General features: G+C 42.2%; 1 protein-coding gene across 1 annotated transcript in view; it reads right to left on the bottom strand.

The window, feature by feature from the left end:
* Nucleotides 1–17,358, bottom strand: part of GSR (glutathione-disulfide reductase) — a 42,561-nt gene that overhangs the window by 4,942 nt on the left and 20,261 nt on the right. Inside the window, exons 5-10 of the mRNA XM_032618331.1 lie at nt 14,822–14,969; nt 13,568–13,622; nt 8,329–8,428; nt 3,950–4,036; nt 2,382–2,540; nt 710–821 (exon numbers count right to left, since the gene is read on the bottom strand). Coding sequence (XP_032474222.1) covers nt 710–821; nt 2,382–2,540; nt 3,950–4,036; nt 8,329–8,428; nt 13,568–13,622; nt 14,822–14,969 — 661 coding nt within the window. The remainder of the gene's footprint in view (nt 1–709; nt 822–2,381; nt 2,541–3,949; nt 4,037–8,328; nt 8,429–13,567; nt 13,623–14,821; nt 14,970–17,358) is intronic.

The following is a 17,358-nucleotide window of genomic DNA, read 5'->3' on the forward strand; positions in this document are numbered from 1 at the left end:
GTCCGGGAAGATCCCACGTACCGCAAAGCGGCTAGGCCTGTGAGCCACGGCCGCTGAGCTTGCGTATCTGGAGCCTGTGCTCCGCATCGGGAGAGGCCACAACAGTGAGAGACCCGCATACCGCAAAAAAAAAAAAAAAGAATACCACTTCCTTCCACTGTCACCAACACAACTCGGATTCTAATTTACAGCATTCTTCAGAAGATGACTGTATCATCTGTATAAAAATTTCAGTCTTCACCAAGCATTTTTAAAATCTTTTAAAGAAAAATAAATATTATTCAAAGCATTTTTAAAGGAAAAAATGAATATTACTCATAACATGTCAGGTTCCCAACCAACATCTATCTCAACACATTTTACCATTTTGATGACATGAAGACACTCAGCCTTTTAACTCTGCTTGAGCTGATTTGACTATGAAGAGCTGAACAGTTTTTTGGTTTTTTTGGTTTTTTTGCGGTACGTAGGCCTCTCACTGTTGTGGCCTCTCCCGCTGCGGAGCACAGGCTCCGGACGCGCAGGCTCAGCGGCCATGGCTCACGGGCCCAGCCGCCCCGCGGCACTTGGGATCTTCCCGGACCGGGGCACGAACCCGTGTCCCCTGCATCAGCAGGCGGACTCTCAACCACTGCACCACCAGTGAAGCCCTGAACAGTTTTATATAACACACAGAGCCTCCCTTAGCCCCCAAAAGAAGAAACATTACCTGGAGTAAGAAGAGCTTTTCCACACACATCCCCAACTGCGTAGACACCTTTTACATTCGTATTCTGGAATTCATCTACTAGGATATGACCTTTGTCATCAGTCTGAATCCCCTAAAATTGTAAAGGGACATCATGTAAGTATTTGGCCCATCTACAGAAAAATAGCAGCTCACATCTCTGGATCCGCCTCACTTCAGGCACCTCTTCCGCCTGAATCTCCAAGAAACCACAAGACTCAACCACAAGATGAAAAACATCTTAGCAAGCTGGCAGGTTTCATATCCTTTGCTTAATTTAAAAGGTAAATATTTAACTCAGTTTTGAGGAGTTTTAACAGGATTTGTCTTTGCATTGTACGATTCAGCTGGCCAGGCAAGACTGAAAAGGAATCACTCAACTATCAGACATGGTACCTGGCATCCCCGTGGAGTCCACCTAAGACAGTGATTTTCAATTCCTTGGAAGCGCTCCTCCAGAAGCATGCTAACTCATACTTTAGACAGGCACAGCCTGAAGCAGTCATCAAAAGTAGACTTCTTTGAAGTTTACAGTTTTATCTTTAAAAATCCAAGCAAAATTTGTATTCTACTCTAAAAGATATCAATGTTTCCTTTAACCAAAATTTCTCCCTATACATTGAGTCAAATTTTTGCCCCAAGAATATGTGTCATGCTTATCTTGTGGCTTTGCAGATCCCCGGTGTATATACTCCCATGTGAGAAGTAGAAGGCCAGCAGGCATAGGGAGTAGGTAGTGTAGTGGTTAAGAGTAAAACCTTTGGAGCTGGGAGATCTGGGTTCAAGTCCCAGCTCTGCCACTTACTAGTTATGAGACCACCCATTTATCAACAAATACTTGACCCACACCCCAGGTTACTATACTTGACTGTCCTTCAAAATTTAAAAGAACAAATGAGAATGCTAACTATAGCACTGGTAGATGAGCTTCATATCTGTACCCATCCCCGAGTGCCACAATGTCCATGATGAGTCACACAACCATCCATTAGGATTAGAGCTGCAGACAATAAGAAATAATTATAGGGCTTTAAAGAGACAGGTATCATAGTAAAAAAGAAATTTGTAGGGAGAAGGCTAGTCAGGAAATGGCGAGACGATGACCTGATCTAGGGTGATGACACCAGAAAGGGGAAAAAAAACCTTTATTTCCATTCCAAAGGCAGAAGCAATGGGATTTAATGACAAACTGGACACATGGAATAAACAGAAAAGAATCCAACAGAACCCACTCAAGTTTTGGGGGGTCTGGGGTTGGATCAGGGGAAATCACAGGACTATTGACCGATTCAAGAAGGTTTTAGGCAAGGAAAGTGGTCAAAAGGTACAAACTTCCAGTTACAATATAAATAAATACAATACCAGGGATATAACGTCCAACACGGTGACTACAGGTAACACTGCTGTTAGGAGAGTAAACCCTGAGTTCTCAACACACAGAGAAAATTTTTTCCTTTTTTCTTTTCTACTTTTATTGTATCTACGTGAGAAGATGGATGTTAGCTGATCCTCTTGTGGAGATCATTTCACAATGTATGTAAATCAAACCGTGGTGCTGTATGTCCTGAACTTATGCAGTGATGTATGTCAGTTATTTCTCAATAAAACTGGGGGAAAAAAAATAGAACATCGTAGGCAGACTAGGTCAGCTTACCAGTTTGTTTAAATTCAGGCCGCTGGAGTTTGGGTCCCGTCCAATAGCCCAGAGTAGACAGTCAACATCTGGAATGGTGGTCAAGGTGGGTTTCCTACCAGGAATTGAAGTGACCATGCAGAGTTCCAGGCCTGAAGAAGTCTTTTTAACTTCCTTGACCTATTGGGAGATACAGTTTGTTAACTGGGGGTGTGGGGATGGGAAGGAAAGCAAATAAAGAGGAAACTAGAATTCTTAACATTTAAAAACTCTCCACTGAATCCTACATATGAGTCTTACATGCTGACACATGTAGTTTTGCCCAAAAGCCACCAACACTGGAACTCTCTGGAACCAGCTTAAAAACAAAGTATTTGGGCTTCCCTGGTGGCGCAGTGGTTGAGAGTCCGCCTGCTGATGCAGGGGACACGGGTTCGTGCCCCGGTCTGGGAAGATCCCACATGCCACGGAGTGGCTGGGCCCGTGAGCCATGGCCGCTGAGCCTGCGCGTCCGGAACCTGTGCTCCGCAACGGGAGAGGCCACAGCAGTGAGAGGCCCGCGTACCGCAAAAAAAAAAACAAAAACAAACAAAAAAAAACAAAGTATTTTAAAGCGTACTTCTTCAAAACTGTGATAAAATTTTAAACCACAAATCTAAGCACAGTGATTTGCAGCTGGAATCGGGGGAGGAAACGGCTGTAGCAGCATCATTAAGAGAGTTCTTAAAATTGCACCATCCTTGCTCCTCCCTGGACATTCTTAATCAGGACTTGGGGGAGGAGGGTAAGATCAGGTCCAGAGAGTGAAGGGCAGACAGAGTTCAGTGAAAGTCCCAAGGGGATTCTGATGTTGACCTTAACCACCAGTCCAGGACTTCAGCATTTACAAAGCAACTTCACATTTATTGTTTTACTTATGATATGGCCTATGCTGAAAGGGCAAAGCTTTGGGGAAGAAAGTCATTTTTACAAGGCTAATGTTCCAGGAAAAATCTGACATGTAGGTGATTCCCTGAGAATAAAAAAAAATACAAAGTAACTTTGTCATTGTTTCCATCTATAAAACCCAAAGGTGTTCTTTCAAAAATAGATTCCATGGGACTTCCCTGGCAGTCCAGTGGTTAAGACTTCACCTCCCAGTGCAGGGAGTGTGGGTGTGATCCCTGGTCGGGAAACTAAGATCCCACATACCTCACGGCCAAAAAGCCAAAACATAAAACAGAAGCAATATTGTAACAAATTCAATAAAGACTTTTAAAAAAATAGATTCCATAATAATATTTCCTGAAATAAATAAATAAATATAAACCTGAAAAATAAGGATGTTCAATGAGGCCTTTGAGCACAAAAATTGTAGATTTAGTTCTAACTAAACTAAATTCAACTTCCAGATTTCTAATCTTTTATACCTTGGATTTCATTAAAACATTAATGTGAAATGCAGCTTCTGAGGATAAAGAAAAGTCTTGGTAGTACTCTAGAAAAGAATAAACTGACTGGGATAGAGGTAGTTTGTGTTTATAAAGCTAGTGGGGTTCACAACAGATAGACGACCAAGGGCCGTAAGCTCGCCCTGGGCTCGGTCATACCTGCGAGTACTTCAGCACCTCTATGCCAGCGTTCTCCAGCTCCTCAGTGCAGTTGGAACTGATTATTGAATCAAAACTTCTGAGCACCTGTATACACAGGCAGCAGAGGAATGGGTGGTGGGAAAGGATAAAACTTCATTAAAGATATGCTACAAACCTGGGAGGGAAATTTCAGTATCAACCCCCCTCATGTCCTTCTTCATTCACGGCTGCACTTGAGTGGAGTTTTTTTTCTTTTTAGTCATCTTTAAAAAATTATGGTTCTGAAGAACCCAGGGGCAGGACAGGAATAAAGACGCAGACGTAGAGAATGGACTTGAGGACACGGGGAGAGGGAAGGGTAAGCTGGGACGAAGTGAGAGACTGGCATGGACATATATACACTACCAAATGTAAAATAGCTAGCTAGTGGGAAGCAGGCGCGTAGCACAGGGAGATCAGCTCGGTGCTTTGTGACCGCCTATAGGGGTGGGATAGGGAGGGTGGGAGGGAGACGCGAGAGGGAGGGGGTATGGGGATATATGTATACATATAGCTGATTCACTTTGTTATAAAGCAGAAACTAACACACCATTGTAAAGCAATTATACTCCAATAGAGATGTTAAAAAAAGAAAAGATTTAACCAAAATAAATAAATAAAATAAGTTGCTATAAAAAAATTATAGTTAATTTACAATGTTGTATTAGTTTCGGGTATACAGCAAAGTGATTCAGTTATACATACACACACACACACACACACACACACACACACACACACACACAGTGTCAGATTTTCCTTTATAGATTATTATAAGATATTGAATATAGTTCCCTTTGCTATACAGTAGGTCCTTCTTATTTATGTATTTTATATATAGTAGTGTGTATATGTTAATCCCAAACTCCTCATTTATACTCCCCCAACCCTGCTATCCCCTTTGGTAACCAGAAGTTTGTTTTCTATGTCTGTGGGTCTATTTCTGATTTGTAACTAAGTTCATTTGTATAATTTTTTTAGATTCCACATATAAGTTATATCATGTAATATTTGTCTTTCTCTGGTGAGTGGAGTTTTAATAAGTCTGTTTTCCGACATCACCACCAACGTCTGCATTACACCTGACTTCACCCACTCCTGTTCTAGAGTTAAATCCATAGGCAACCTTCATGCCTCTACTGTCTTTGCCATGTTCCTCTCCTCCCAAGCTCTTCTCTTTTCCATAAGAATAGGGACCAGAAATTCTCTTTCCCCTTTCAGTATTCCAGGGCCAGCTTTCCTGCTGATACAATTTAAGGGAAGATTCTTGAACAAAATCTCCTATTCTAGGCAGAAAAGTCAACAACATGGCCTTAGAGATTTTTTTTTAATACTAGTCTTAGTATTTGTTTAAGGTTTCAAGCTATGTATTTTAGGGTTCTAAATTTGGTAAAAATGGGATCCATTCCAATTAAGGTTCCCAACAAAGTTGAAAACACTGGTTTTTCTTCTGGAATGCTAGATGTTGTTCTATATGAGCCATGGCCGCTGAGCCTGCGCGTCCAGAGCCCGTGCTCCACAACGGGAGAGGCCACAACAGTGAGAGGCCCGCGTACCACAAGAAAAAAAATTATAATAGTTGTTACTGTCTAGCAACTTTTTTCTTTTCTTTTAAGAAATTTATTTATTTATCTTTGGCTGCGTTGGGTCTTCATTGCTGCACACGGGCTTTCTCTAGTTGCAGCGAGTGGAGTCTACTCTTTGTTGCAGTGCACGGGCTTCTCATTGCGGTGGCTTCTCTTTGTTGCGAAGCACAGGCTCCAGGCGCACAGGCTTCAGTAGTTGTGGCACGCAGGCTCAGTAGTTGTGGTTTGCGGGCTCTAGAGCGCAGGCTCAGTAGTTGCGGCACACGGGCTTAGTTGCTCCGCGGCATGTGGGATCTTCCTGGACCAGGGCTCAAACCTCTGTCCCCTGCATTGGCAGGCGGATTCTTAACCACTGTGCCACCAGGGAAGTCCCTAGCAACTTTTCTTTACTAAGGCTTCCTCCTTCTTTCTCTAGAGATTTCTTTGGGATAACACACAGGTGGGGTAAAGGTGGGAGGTCGTGATTTATTCATAGAGTAGCTCTAGAATGCAGTTATACCAGGAAGGGGAGAAGATGGAGAATGCACTGGGGATGGGGGAGGGCAGGAAGCCCAGATATATGTGGCTCTCTGCCACAAGCCAATTTTCCAAATGCAGGAATTATCCACTCTACTGATAAACTGATGTGATTTATTTACTTATTTATATATTAGATTCAGGCTACCTATACCTCTGCCTTTCTCCTGCCATCTAATTTGCTGGACATATTCCAGCAATGCAAAATAATACTGACCTATGAAAAACATTCTTCAGGACAAAAATCTCCTGGGGGTTAATTTTAGGACAAGTCTAAAAGCCAAAGAGAAAGTCCTCTGGAGTCCACACTGACCAGGATTATCGGTTTCCCTCATCTGCCCCACTATTTGCTCAAATACTCAGGAATTTGAGTCATTGTATTTGAGTTGTCAGGGATCTGATAAATGTTCCAAAGGCATTAAATGACTTGCCCAAGTCACACACTTGTTGCGGAAGGCCAGATTCTTAGGGACCAGATTCTTAGGGACCAGATTCTTAGGCCAACACTCTTGTTATTGCCCCACATGGTGTCTCGGAAAGCTCCAATACGGTGCCACGACCCAGTGGTGCTCAGTCACGATTAAACAACACAACACATAAAGCAACACTTAATCAAGTACTGAGAAACATGGAGGCTGAATTTTAGCAGAAAGAATATTGGCCTGAGCTTTCTCAGAATTTCATTGACTCTCAGTTTTGATATTAATTAGCAGTCATGAAACCTCACTTGGCCTTAATTTCTTCATCTACAAAATGAGGTTCCAGTCGATGAGATGATCTATAAGTTTCTTTTATTATTATTATCTTTTATTGTGGTGAAAAACACATACCATTAAATTTACCAACTTAGGGCTTCCCTGGTGGTGCAGTGGTTAAGAATCCGCCTGCCAGTACAAGGGACAGGGGTTCGAGCCCTGGTCCAGGAAGATCGCACATGCCGCAGAGCAACTGAGCCCGTGCGCCACGGCTACTGAAGCCCACGCGCCTAGAGCCTGTGCTCTGCAACAAGAGAAGCCACCATAATGAGAAGCCCACGTACCACAACGAAGAGTAGCCCCTGCTCGCTGCAACTACAGAAAGCCCGCACGTAGCAATGAAGACCCAACGCAGCCAAAAATAAAATTAATTAATTAAAAAAAAAATTACCAACTTAGCCATTTCTAAGTACGAAGTTCCATGGTGTTAAGTGTATTTACATTGTTGTGTAACCAGAACTTTTCCCTCTTTCAAAACTGAGACTCTGGGGGTGGTGGGGAGGGATAAATTAGGAGTTTGGGATTAACAGGTACATACCACTATACATAAAACAGATAACCAACAAGGACCTACTGTACAGCATGGGGAACTACACTCAATATTTTGTGATAACCTATAAGGGAAAAGAATCTGAAGAATAATATATACATATATAACTGAATAAGTATGCTGTCCACCTGAAACTAACACAGTATTGTAAATCAACTATACTTCAATAAAAAAATAAAAAAACCTGAGATTCTGTATCCATTAAATGATAACTCCCCATTCCCTTTCCTCCCCGCCCCTGGCAACCCCATTTCTACTTTTTGTTTCTATGAGTGTGACTACTCTAGGTACCTCATATATGTGGAATCATATAGTGTTTGTCTTTTTGTAATTAGTTTATTTCATTTAGCATAATATCCCCAAGGTTCATCCATGTTGCAGCATGTGTCAGAATGTCCCTCCTTTTTAGAGCTGAATAACATCCTATGGTATGGATATTCCTCATTCTGTTTATCCGTTCATCAGTGGACACAGGTTGCTTCCGCCTCCTGGCTATTGTGAATAATGTTGCGATGAACATAGGTGTGCAAATATCTTTGATACGTTTCCTTTTAATGCAAAGAATTTAGTAAATTTTTTGACTGAGTGTTAATAATCCAACACTATCTGATCATGTTAAATTGATTTTCAGAATATGAAATTAACCTGACAGTTGGCTCAATTTAACTAATATTTATATTTAAGGACGTATGTTGTATTAAGGCATGCTATCTACCACTTCATGATGGAAACACCAGCCAGTCTGATCAAATCTAAATCAGTATCATCAACTAGCAGTTGGTGGCTGGGAAGGATGTAAGCCCTTATTCAGATGCCTTCAAAGCAGCTCCATGTGGAACAGACCAACCAGCTCCACATGCTTTGCACCCTAGTATTTAATGACAACATAAGAGAAAATTCTCCCTGTAGATTTTTAAAAGGATTAACATCAAGGAAAAGGACAGAATTTACCTTATCATGCCGTATGATTAGTGATGTCTTAGAACCCAGGGCAGAAAGGATCCCAGCTATTTCCACAGCAATGTAACCAGCACCAACGATGACACTGCGGCTACCATGAGAGTAGAGGGTTAAGATCGTTAAATAAACTTATTTTAGAATAATTTTAGATTTACAGAAAAGTTTAAGAATACAGATAGTATACCCCCTGCCCAGTTTTTCCTAAAGTTAACATCTTACATTCATAGCAGCACTATTTGCAATATCCAAGACATGAAAACAACCTAAATGTCCATCAACAGATGAATGGATAAAGAAGACATGGTACATATATACAATGGAATACTACTCAGCCATAAAAAAAGAATGAAATAACGCCATTTGTAGCAACACGGATGCAACTAGAGATTATACTAAGTGAAGTAAGTCAGAAAGAGAAAGACAAATAACATATGGTATCACTTACATGTGGAATCTAAAATACGACACAAATGAACTTATCTATGAAGCAGAAACAGACTCACATAGAGAATAGACTTGTAGTTGCCAAGGCGGAGGGGTTTGGGAAGGGATAGACTGGGTGTTTGGGGTTAGTAGATGTAGAATGGATGGACAAGTCCTACTGTATAGCACAGGGAACTATATTCAATATATAGTCCTGAGATAAACCATAATAGAAAAGATACAAAAAATAATGTGTATATATGTATAAGGGAGTCACTTTGCTGTACAGCATAAATTAACACAACATTGTAAATCAACTACACTTCAATTAAAAAAACATAAAGTTAACATCTTATAAACCATGGTACAGTTGTCAAAACTGAAACTGGAGGGCTTCCCTGGTGGCGCAGTGGTTGACAGTCCGCCTGCCGATGCAGGGGACACGGGTTCGTGCCCTGGTCCAGGAAGATCCCACATGCCGCGCAGCGGCTGGGCCCGTGAGCCATGGCCGCTGAGCCTGTGTGTCCGGAGCCTGTGCTCCGCGATGGGAGAGGCCACAACAGTGAGAGGCCCGAGTACTGCTAAAAAAATAACTAAAAAAAAAACTGACACTGGTACATTACTGTTGACTAAACTTCAGACTTTATTCAGATTTCACCTGTCTTTCCATTCATTTCCTTCTTCTGTCCCAAGATCCAATCCAGGATAACACAGTAATTTTAAATAGAAAATATCCTTCTGTAGAACAGAAATATATTTTTAGGTGTTTTAAAATTTCCTTAGCTTCATTTCCTCAGAGAGGAAATAGAAACCCTTTGGAGCTAGAGACGATTCCTTATGCAGAGATCTTTGCACCTAAAACTAAAATTGGCACCATAATTTTTTTTTTTTTGCTTGTCCGAGAAAGTCTTTATTTCTCCACCACTTTTTTTTTTTTGCGGTACGCAGGCCTCACTGCTGTGGCCTCTCCCGTTGTGGAGCACAGGCTCCGGATGCACAGGCTCAGCAGCCATGGCTCACGGGCCCAGCCACCCCACGGCATGTGGGATCCTCCGGGACCGGGACACGAACCCGCGTCCCCTGCATCAGCAGGCGGACTCTCAACCACTGCGCCACCAGGGAAGCCCTCTCCGCCCCTCTTGATGGGTAATTTTGCAGAGTAAAGAGTTCTATGTTGGTGGGGTTTTTTCCTCTCAACACTTTAAATATTCCACTCTCTTGTTTGCATAGTTTCTGAAGAGTTGTAATTCTCATCTTTGCTCCCCTTATAGGTCAGGTGTGTTTCATCCTTCTGGCTTCTTTCAGAATTTTTTCTTTGATTTTCTACAGTTTGAAAATTATATGCCTAGGTAGTTTTTTGACATTTATCCTACTTAGTGTTCTCTGACCTTCCTGGATCTGTGGTTTGGTGTCTGACGTTAATTTTGGGGAAAGTGACAGTCATTATTGCTTCAAATATCTCTTCTGTTCCTTTCTTTGGCATCACAATCCTCACCACCGTTATTCTCCTCTGGCTCAGTATTTTCCCTTGATCATTGCTAAATTCTATCAATCTTTGCAATATGATGAAAGGCCAATTTAAGCAAGCCATTTTAACTTGTAGCACAGATCTGCAATGAAACTAGATACCCTGAATAAATTCTGGTCTAAAAAAGCATCTTAAACACTAGATAAATGTTTGGGTGAAGGTCTGAGTCCATGGTGGAGAAGCTGAGCCCAGCCCTAGAGTAATCGCTGAAGCATACAGAATAAGTGCCCTTCAGCTGGAGCTAACCCTTTCAGGGCTGGAGTTCTCTAAAGCATGGTCCTACCACTGGTGCAATGCTTGGGTAAGAAGAAAGCAATCAGGGAAGAAGAAAGGAAATCTTTCTTTAGTACCTTCTACAAGTAAGGTACCTATGTTGTGACTCCCTGCCTTCAGAGGGCTATGGTGTAGATGGAGGATGAGGTATGAACCTGAATGGCTATGTATTAGAGGTAAGGATGCTCTTATCCTACAGCCCAGTGTATAAAAAGAGAAATGTCTAGTTTGGAAACTAGGAAGTAGCTCTTCTTCCATCTCTACCATCCTCTCTCCTATTATATGTTGACCGCTTTTCCTTTCTTTAGGTCTTCGCTCCTTACTTTCTTCTTTCCTCTCTCCATCTTCTCTCTCTTCCCCAAACATTTCTCATGTAAGTCCTACTTCTGTTAAGCATTGCGCTGGACACAATGGGTAGCGATCCCTGTCCTTGAGGAATTCCTGAGGGGAAACACGCCCAGGGGTCTGTTAAAGCTCAGAGGGCAACACTTAGTTCCTGCAGGGGAGAGGGCTCAGAAACACTCCAGATTCCTGAAAGATGAATAGCTCTGGCAAGGGTTGGGAGAAGTATTCCCAGTAGAATGGATATACGAGAAACACGTGTGAAACGTCTTGGCTTCTTCAGAGAGGAGACAAAAATCTGCAAGGAGCTCAGTGTTTCCCCCTCAGCTTCCACAGTCCCCTCTAGTCCACCTCGTACCACTAAAGTAACCACTGGAAACAATCTTTTTTTTTCTTTTTGGTTTAAAAAAAAAAAAGGAATTTATTGATTCATGTAACCAAGAAGTCCTGACTTCAGGTATGGCTGCATCTAAGTGTTCCAATGATGTGTCAGGACCTGGTACCTTAAAGATGCTCAGCTTTGCACTTCATGTTGGCTTCATTCCCAAGCTCTGCATTGTGATACAGAGACTGCCAGAAGAATGGCATGGTCTTAACAAGCTGAAGCTCAGGCTGGGGAGCTGACATCCAGGCTTTTGGAGTCTTGATTTTTCTTTTTAATTAATTAATTTATTTATTTTTGGCTGTGTTGAGTCTTTGTTGCTGCACGCAGGCTTTCTTTAGTTGTGGTGAGCGGGGGCTACTCTTTGTTGCAGAGCACGGTCTTCTCATTACGGTGGCTTCTCTTGTTGCGGAGCACAGGCTCTAGGCGCATGGGCTTCAGTAGTTGTGGCTCACAGGCTCTAGAGCGCAGGCTCAGTAGTTGTGGTGCACGGGCTTAGTTGCTCCGCGGCATGTGGGATCTTCCCGGACCAGGGCTCCAACCCGTGTCCCCTGCATTGGCAGGCGGATTCTTAACCACTGCGCCCCCAGGGAAGCCCCTGGAGTCTTGATTTAAAACACCAGTCTTCAGTATATGAAAAACTCAGTAAGTTAGGTAAAAACTGTGAACCAAGCACAATCTCCTTCGTGCCCTCAATGCCTGTTGGTCTTGGAGAGTCTCCAGGAGAGGAGGGGGGGAGGCCGTGGCTCACCCTGAGGACATAGACACTTTGGCAGCCACACCTGGGAGCCCTCCACCACCTAGAAACAATCTTATATTCTGCTGAGTCCCCAGAGCACTTCTCTTTCCCTCATTATCGCCGTCAGAGCCTCTTGTCCCACAATGTTCCACAGAATCCATGCTCCAGCCTCCCCTCAACCATAAGCCCAATGAGGGTAAAAGCTGGATCATACAGCCCAGAGCACATGTTACCTCGCCTATAAATTTGTTCCTTCTTTGATTATTTACTTACTTACCAACATAACAATGATAAAGGAGTCTTAAAAAAAGAAGACAAAAATCATATACCAATTGTTAATTCATTTTCCTATGTTCCCAGAGTCTTGTTTATAACACGCATACATTCCTTTCTTCAACCTGTAGTGCTACCAGCACAAGTTTAATAAATGGTTTAAAAATAGGTAATGGACAGATATCTACAATGAAGCTTCTTTGAGTCCAGATTGAATTGTATCATTTAAACACAATGAGTCATGACCACATTTCTGCATATATTCTCACATGTCTCATATCCGTCACACCTAAAACCAAACAGATCACGAGGAAAGAAAGGCTGCTCTCTAACACACTGCCCTGCCCCACAGACAGCAAATCTAAAATGCCTGTTTGCTTTTCTCAAAGTCAGAAGATGACCTGGTCTGAATGTCGTAACAGGACATTTTCACAGCAGCTATGGGACTGCCAAGACGCCTTCTTGTCCCTGATGAACCACTTGTGGTTCCAGGTGAATGAAGGTAAAGGAACAAGCAGGGATTATTAGTCACCCTCCAGAAAGGTCTTGATGGAAAAGCACGGGATTAAGACTTCCCACTGCACTGGCAGTACCTACCGAGAGAGCAGCAGAGTTGAGCAATAATGACTCCAGGGTGAGTGCTGCTCAGAGGGAACTAAAGGCCAAACTCTGGGCTAACAGGGTCCCTCCTCCAGTTCCCAGGTGCCCTATCACTTATCATGAGTGAAGGGAGGACCCCTCTAATCAAGGAAGCCTGCAATTGGCAGCTTCTTCAAATTAGAGAAACAATCCTCCTCATTATGTTTTTTCTCTCTGTGTTATCTAAATCCATGACAGAAGTCTACTAAGGTTATTAGGACAAACATGTATAAAGGCCAATTTCAGAAAACCTATTTTTGTGAGACTGACAGAGCCTTCATTTATCCAGATGCCTCTGTACTAGCTGCTTTGAAGACCAGAATCACTTTAGACACATTATCAACTGATGCTCTATCAAGTTGAAGAAAGAAAAGAGTTTTAGGACTTGAGTGTTTATTCTCAAAACCACCCTGCATTTGAGTCTGGTCCTAAAAATTTTACAATGGCCTCTGACCAAAAGCATGAAAGATTTGAGTCATTTATTGTGGGCTACTCATGGATGAGATACCCAAGGTCATAAAAAGAGAAGAGGTAGAACAGAATTCTGGAAATTCCTACATTTAATAGTTGGGAAGAGGAGGTAGAAACTGAGGGAGAATGAACACGGAGGTCAGGAAGAAAAGCAGCTTACCTAGGCAACTCTTCCAGCTGAAAAAACCCATCACTGGTTATTCCTAGGCTGGCACCTATGTAGGAGAATGCAATATAGGTCACACAGATGGAGTTTTCCCTTGTAAAATAATCACAACATTTTATGTACGAACCAAACACTTTCTCAGCCATCACACTCTCTGTTTCGACAAGTTCTGTTAAAGTCTCCACTTGGGAAGCTGCCAATCAAATCTTCCCTGAGTCAACATTTTTATTTCCTCTGTAGAAATAAGAGTACTGATGACTAAGTAACTATTAAATTTCTTTGAGGAATTAAGAGCTCCTCAGCTTGGGACTTCCCTGGTGGTCCAGTGGTTAATAATCCGCCTTCCAATGCAGGGGACTCGGGTTCGATCCCTGGTAGCGGAACTAAGATCCCACATGCCTCAACTATAGACCCAATGGCAGCCAAATTAATTAATTAATTAATTAAAATAAAAAAAACATCTCCTCAGCTCTCATGAATAGACTCCTTGCTGGCTCTGCTTCATTCTCCCGCCCCCAAATGGGCTCAGCCTTGGTTCTCTTCTCTCTGCTTTTTTCCTTCAAAGGTTTTAACCAACTTTCCCTTCATTGTGGGAGACTTCCAAATGTGTAGTTCCAGTTTTGACCTTCTCCCCAGGTTCTAGTTCCATATTTCTAACTGTCTTTCTATACCATTTAACTTTGTTTCAAACTCAGTTATTTTCAAAATAGAATCTTAACTTTATTTCCCAAGCCACATCCCTCTTGTTTACCACTTCAGCTGAAAAGACTACCTTCCATCAATAAGCCAAAGTCTTGAGTTATCAATCCGTAATTCCTTCTCTCAACAATGGCCATCTCATCAGTTATTTAAAATACTGCATTTCGCCAATTTCAATTTAATTAGCTGATGAAGTTACATCTCTACAAGATTTCTCTCTCTTAAAGAAAACAGTAGATATCTCATGACAAACTGAGGCTGAAAACAATCTCTACTGTGCTGAGAAGGGAAGGATGGGGCTTTTGCTGATTCTTCCCCCTGTGTTACTGTAGTATGTCTGAGCCTGGAGCTGGATGAAATATCTTCCTTTGCCCCGTCACTAGGTACCACTTAGGCCAATTACATTTAGGTTCTGCATAGACCTTCTCTCATGTGTCCAAGACAAAGAACTGGTACAGGGCAGATCCCCTGGCATGGCTTGTAAGGTGGAAAACAACGGTAAATTCTTTCTGACTATTGTTAACAAGCATACACCTTTGGAAGACTCACCAGGGATCTGGCTCTCCTGAGGAAGTGAGGGCACGCCACCTGTGGCAATCAGTATGTGAGGGGCAGTGTACTTTTCCCCGTTGACCTCCACTGTGGGCTGGGCATCACCCGTGAATACTGCATGGCCGCGGATGATTTCTATGTGGGACTGGAGAAGGAAGCATGGTCACTTTAGCCTGTTCTTAAGATTAAAAAACAAAGGGGTGGGGAAGGGAAGTACTGGGAGTTTGGGATTAGCAGATGCAAACTATTATATATAGGATGGATAAACAACAAGGTCCTACTGTATAGCACAGGGAACTATATTCAATATCCTATGATAAAACACAATGGAAAAGAACATGAAAAATATATATATGTATAACTGAGTCACTTTGCTGAACAGCAGAAACTAACGCAACATTGTAATTCAATTATACTTTGATAAAATTAAAAAAAAAGAAGAAGAAAAAGATTGAAAAATAAAACAAGGGAATTCCCTGTCCAGTGGTTAGGACTGGTCGGGGAACTAAGACCCTGCAAACCGTGTGGTATGGTCAAAAAATACCCAAAAAACAAACAAAAAAACCAAACAACAAAACTTGCTGCAACTTCTTGCATCTTTCCATTCTCTACTGAGGATTGTGATTTATGGTTTGCTGATGCTAAGACAACTCTCCAACGTTCGAGTTTCTGCAGAACTTCTGACTGTTAATTGATACTTAGGTTGGGGGTTGCCATTTGATGCTAGAAGTATGCAGTAAGAAAAAACAAAGGGACTATCTTGGGCCAAAACCCAGAGACTAAAAAAAAATATATGCAAGTCATTCCCACAAGGAAGAAGATTACATCTTTGTCCCCAAGAGTTGAAGGAGAAAGCCTTCCTCACTTAGAATGAAAACACACTGAAGAATGATGTGTCTGGAGGAAAGAAAGAAGGCTGAGAAAACAAAAGGATAAAGGTGCAGGGAGCTGAGGCCAAAGGGAAATACTCTGGCCAACGGAGGGAAAAGCAATGTTTCTGTTTTCTCAAACGAAGGGGGGAAGAATACCACAAAATTCCATGACCGTGAAGCTCTACACTAGAGGTGTTGAGAACTCAGACTTCATTTGCTCTTCCTGGCAGCCTCTGTGCCTGGGCCTGAGTTTGGACTGCCAGCAAGCTTCTGCCTGCCAGGATACACATACTGGCAAGAAATGTGGGCAACTCACAAGGATAATGGGATCCTGTAAGCACGATCACAGAATGGAGCGTTGCAACATTTTGGAACACACCTGGTTCTGAATTGAGCTATTTCCTCCTTTCTAATCAGCCCTCCAGGCCTGTTCTGCAGGTGCCCTGCTTAATCAAGGTGAATCAAGATTGATGCCAAAAGCCACAAGGCTCCTGAAAAACTTTCCTTCAGGAGGTAATGATTTCCTACCGGGTGCTAGACAAAAAGGAGACTGAGTCGAGTGGCAATAATATGGGTAATCGCTTGGGGAAGAAACTGATGAAATTTTTATTTTCATTTCCTAGGATATTTCACAGAAAGTTTCCTATTCCGAATTTCTGGATTGCCTGTGATTCCTTTTCCATAAGGTCATGGTAAATTCTGCTACACACCAAGATTTTTGAGTATTAAAAAATGCTATTTCCTAAGTAATTTTCCTATCTCTTTTGCAAAAGTACTTTAAGCTAGCTCCATTAAAAAAAATTTTTTTTTTATTTGGGTGTTGTAGTATAGCAAATGGCATCTCATATTCATGTCTAGCCACCTTAAAATCTCTTGAACTCAGTGCACAGGGGTCTGAAGACCAAATACTTTCCCCTTGAATTTGGGGGTTAAGGTCAGAAAATATCACCCTCCAAAAAAATAAACCCAATGAATGATAAGAATTAATATAAAAATTATGAGGTTAGCCATCTGTACAAGTAACTCACCCTAAAAAGGGGTTTATAAACACGTGCTAATGAGATTACAGTGGCCCAAATACCGTCCCAAATATACTGATCTAGTATAACCTAAGCTATGTTGATGTCTTAGAAATTGCAGAGTGAGACTACAGAGACCAATTAAGGGTGCTGGGAGTCACACTGTCAAGAAAAGGGAGAGTTGGGACTTCCCTGGAGGCCCAGTGGTTAGGACTCCGCACTTTTACTGCCAAGGGTGTGGGTTCAATCCCTGGCTGGGGAACTAAGATCCCACAAGCCGCACAGCGAAGCCAAAAATAAAGAAAGAAAAAGGAGAGTTGGATGGTGCTTCAGTACAGTCCAGTGGAACAGGAATGACATCAAAGCATGAGGGTGGGAAAAGCCTCAGCAGAGCAAAGGACAACATACATTTGCTGAAGGCAAACACACCTTTGCCCAATTTTCCTGATTGGACTTCATTCCCCAAAACGTCCTTCTGAACCATAACATGGTGTCCTGAGTAGATTTAGCCACCAAGGACGAGGGTGTTCTCAGCAGACGAACTATGGCAGGTTTCCAGCCAGATAATGGTCCTGATTTTAATCCATAAACTGGCACATTGTTACATAATCAGGCTCTTATGTGCTTGGTTTCTGGAACTGAG

This window comes from Phocoena sinus, chromosome 21, assembly GCF_008692025.1.
Source record: "Phocoena sinus isolate mPhoSin1 chromosome 21, mPhoSin1.pri, whole genome shotgun sequence".
In the NCBI taxonomy this organism is placed as follows: Eukaryota; Metazoa; Chordata; class Mammalia; order Artiodactyla; family Phocoenidae; genus Phocoena; species Phocoena sinus.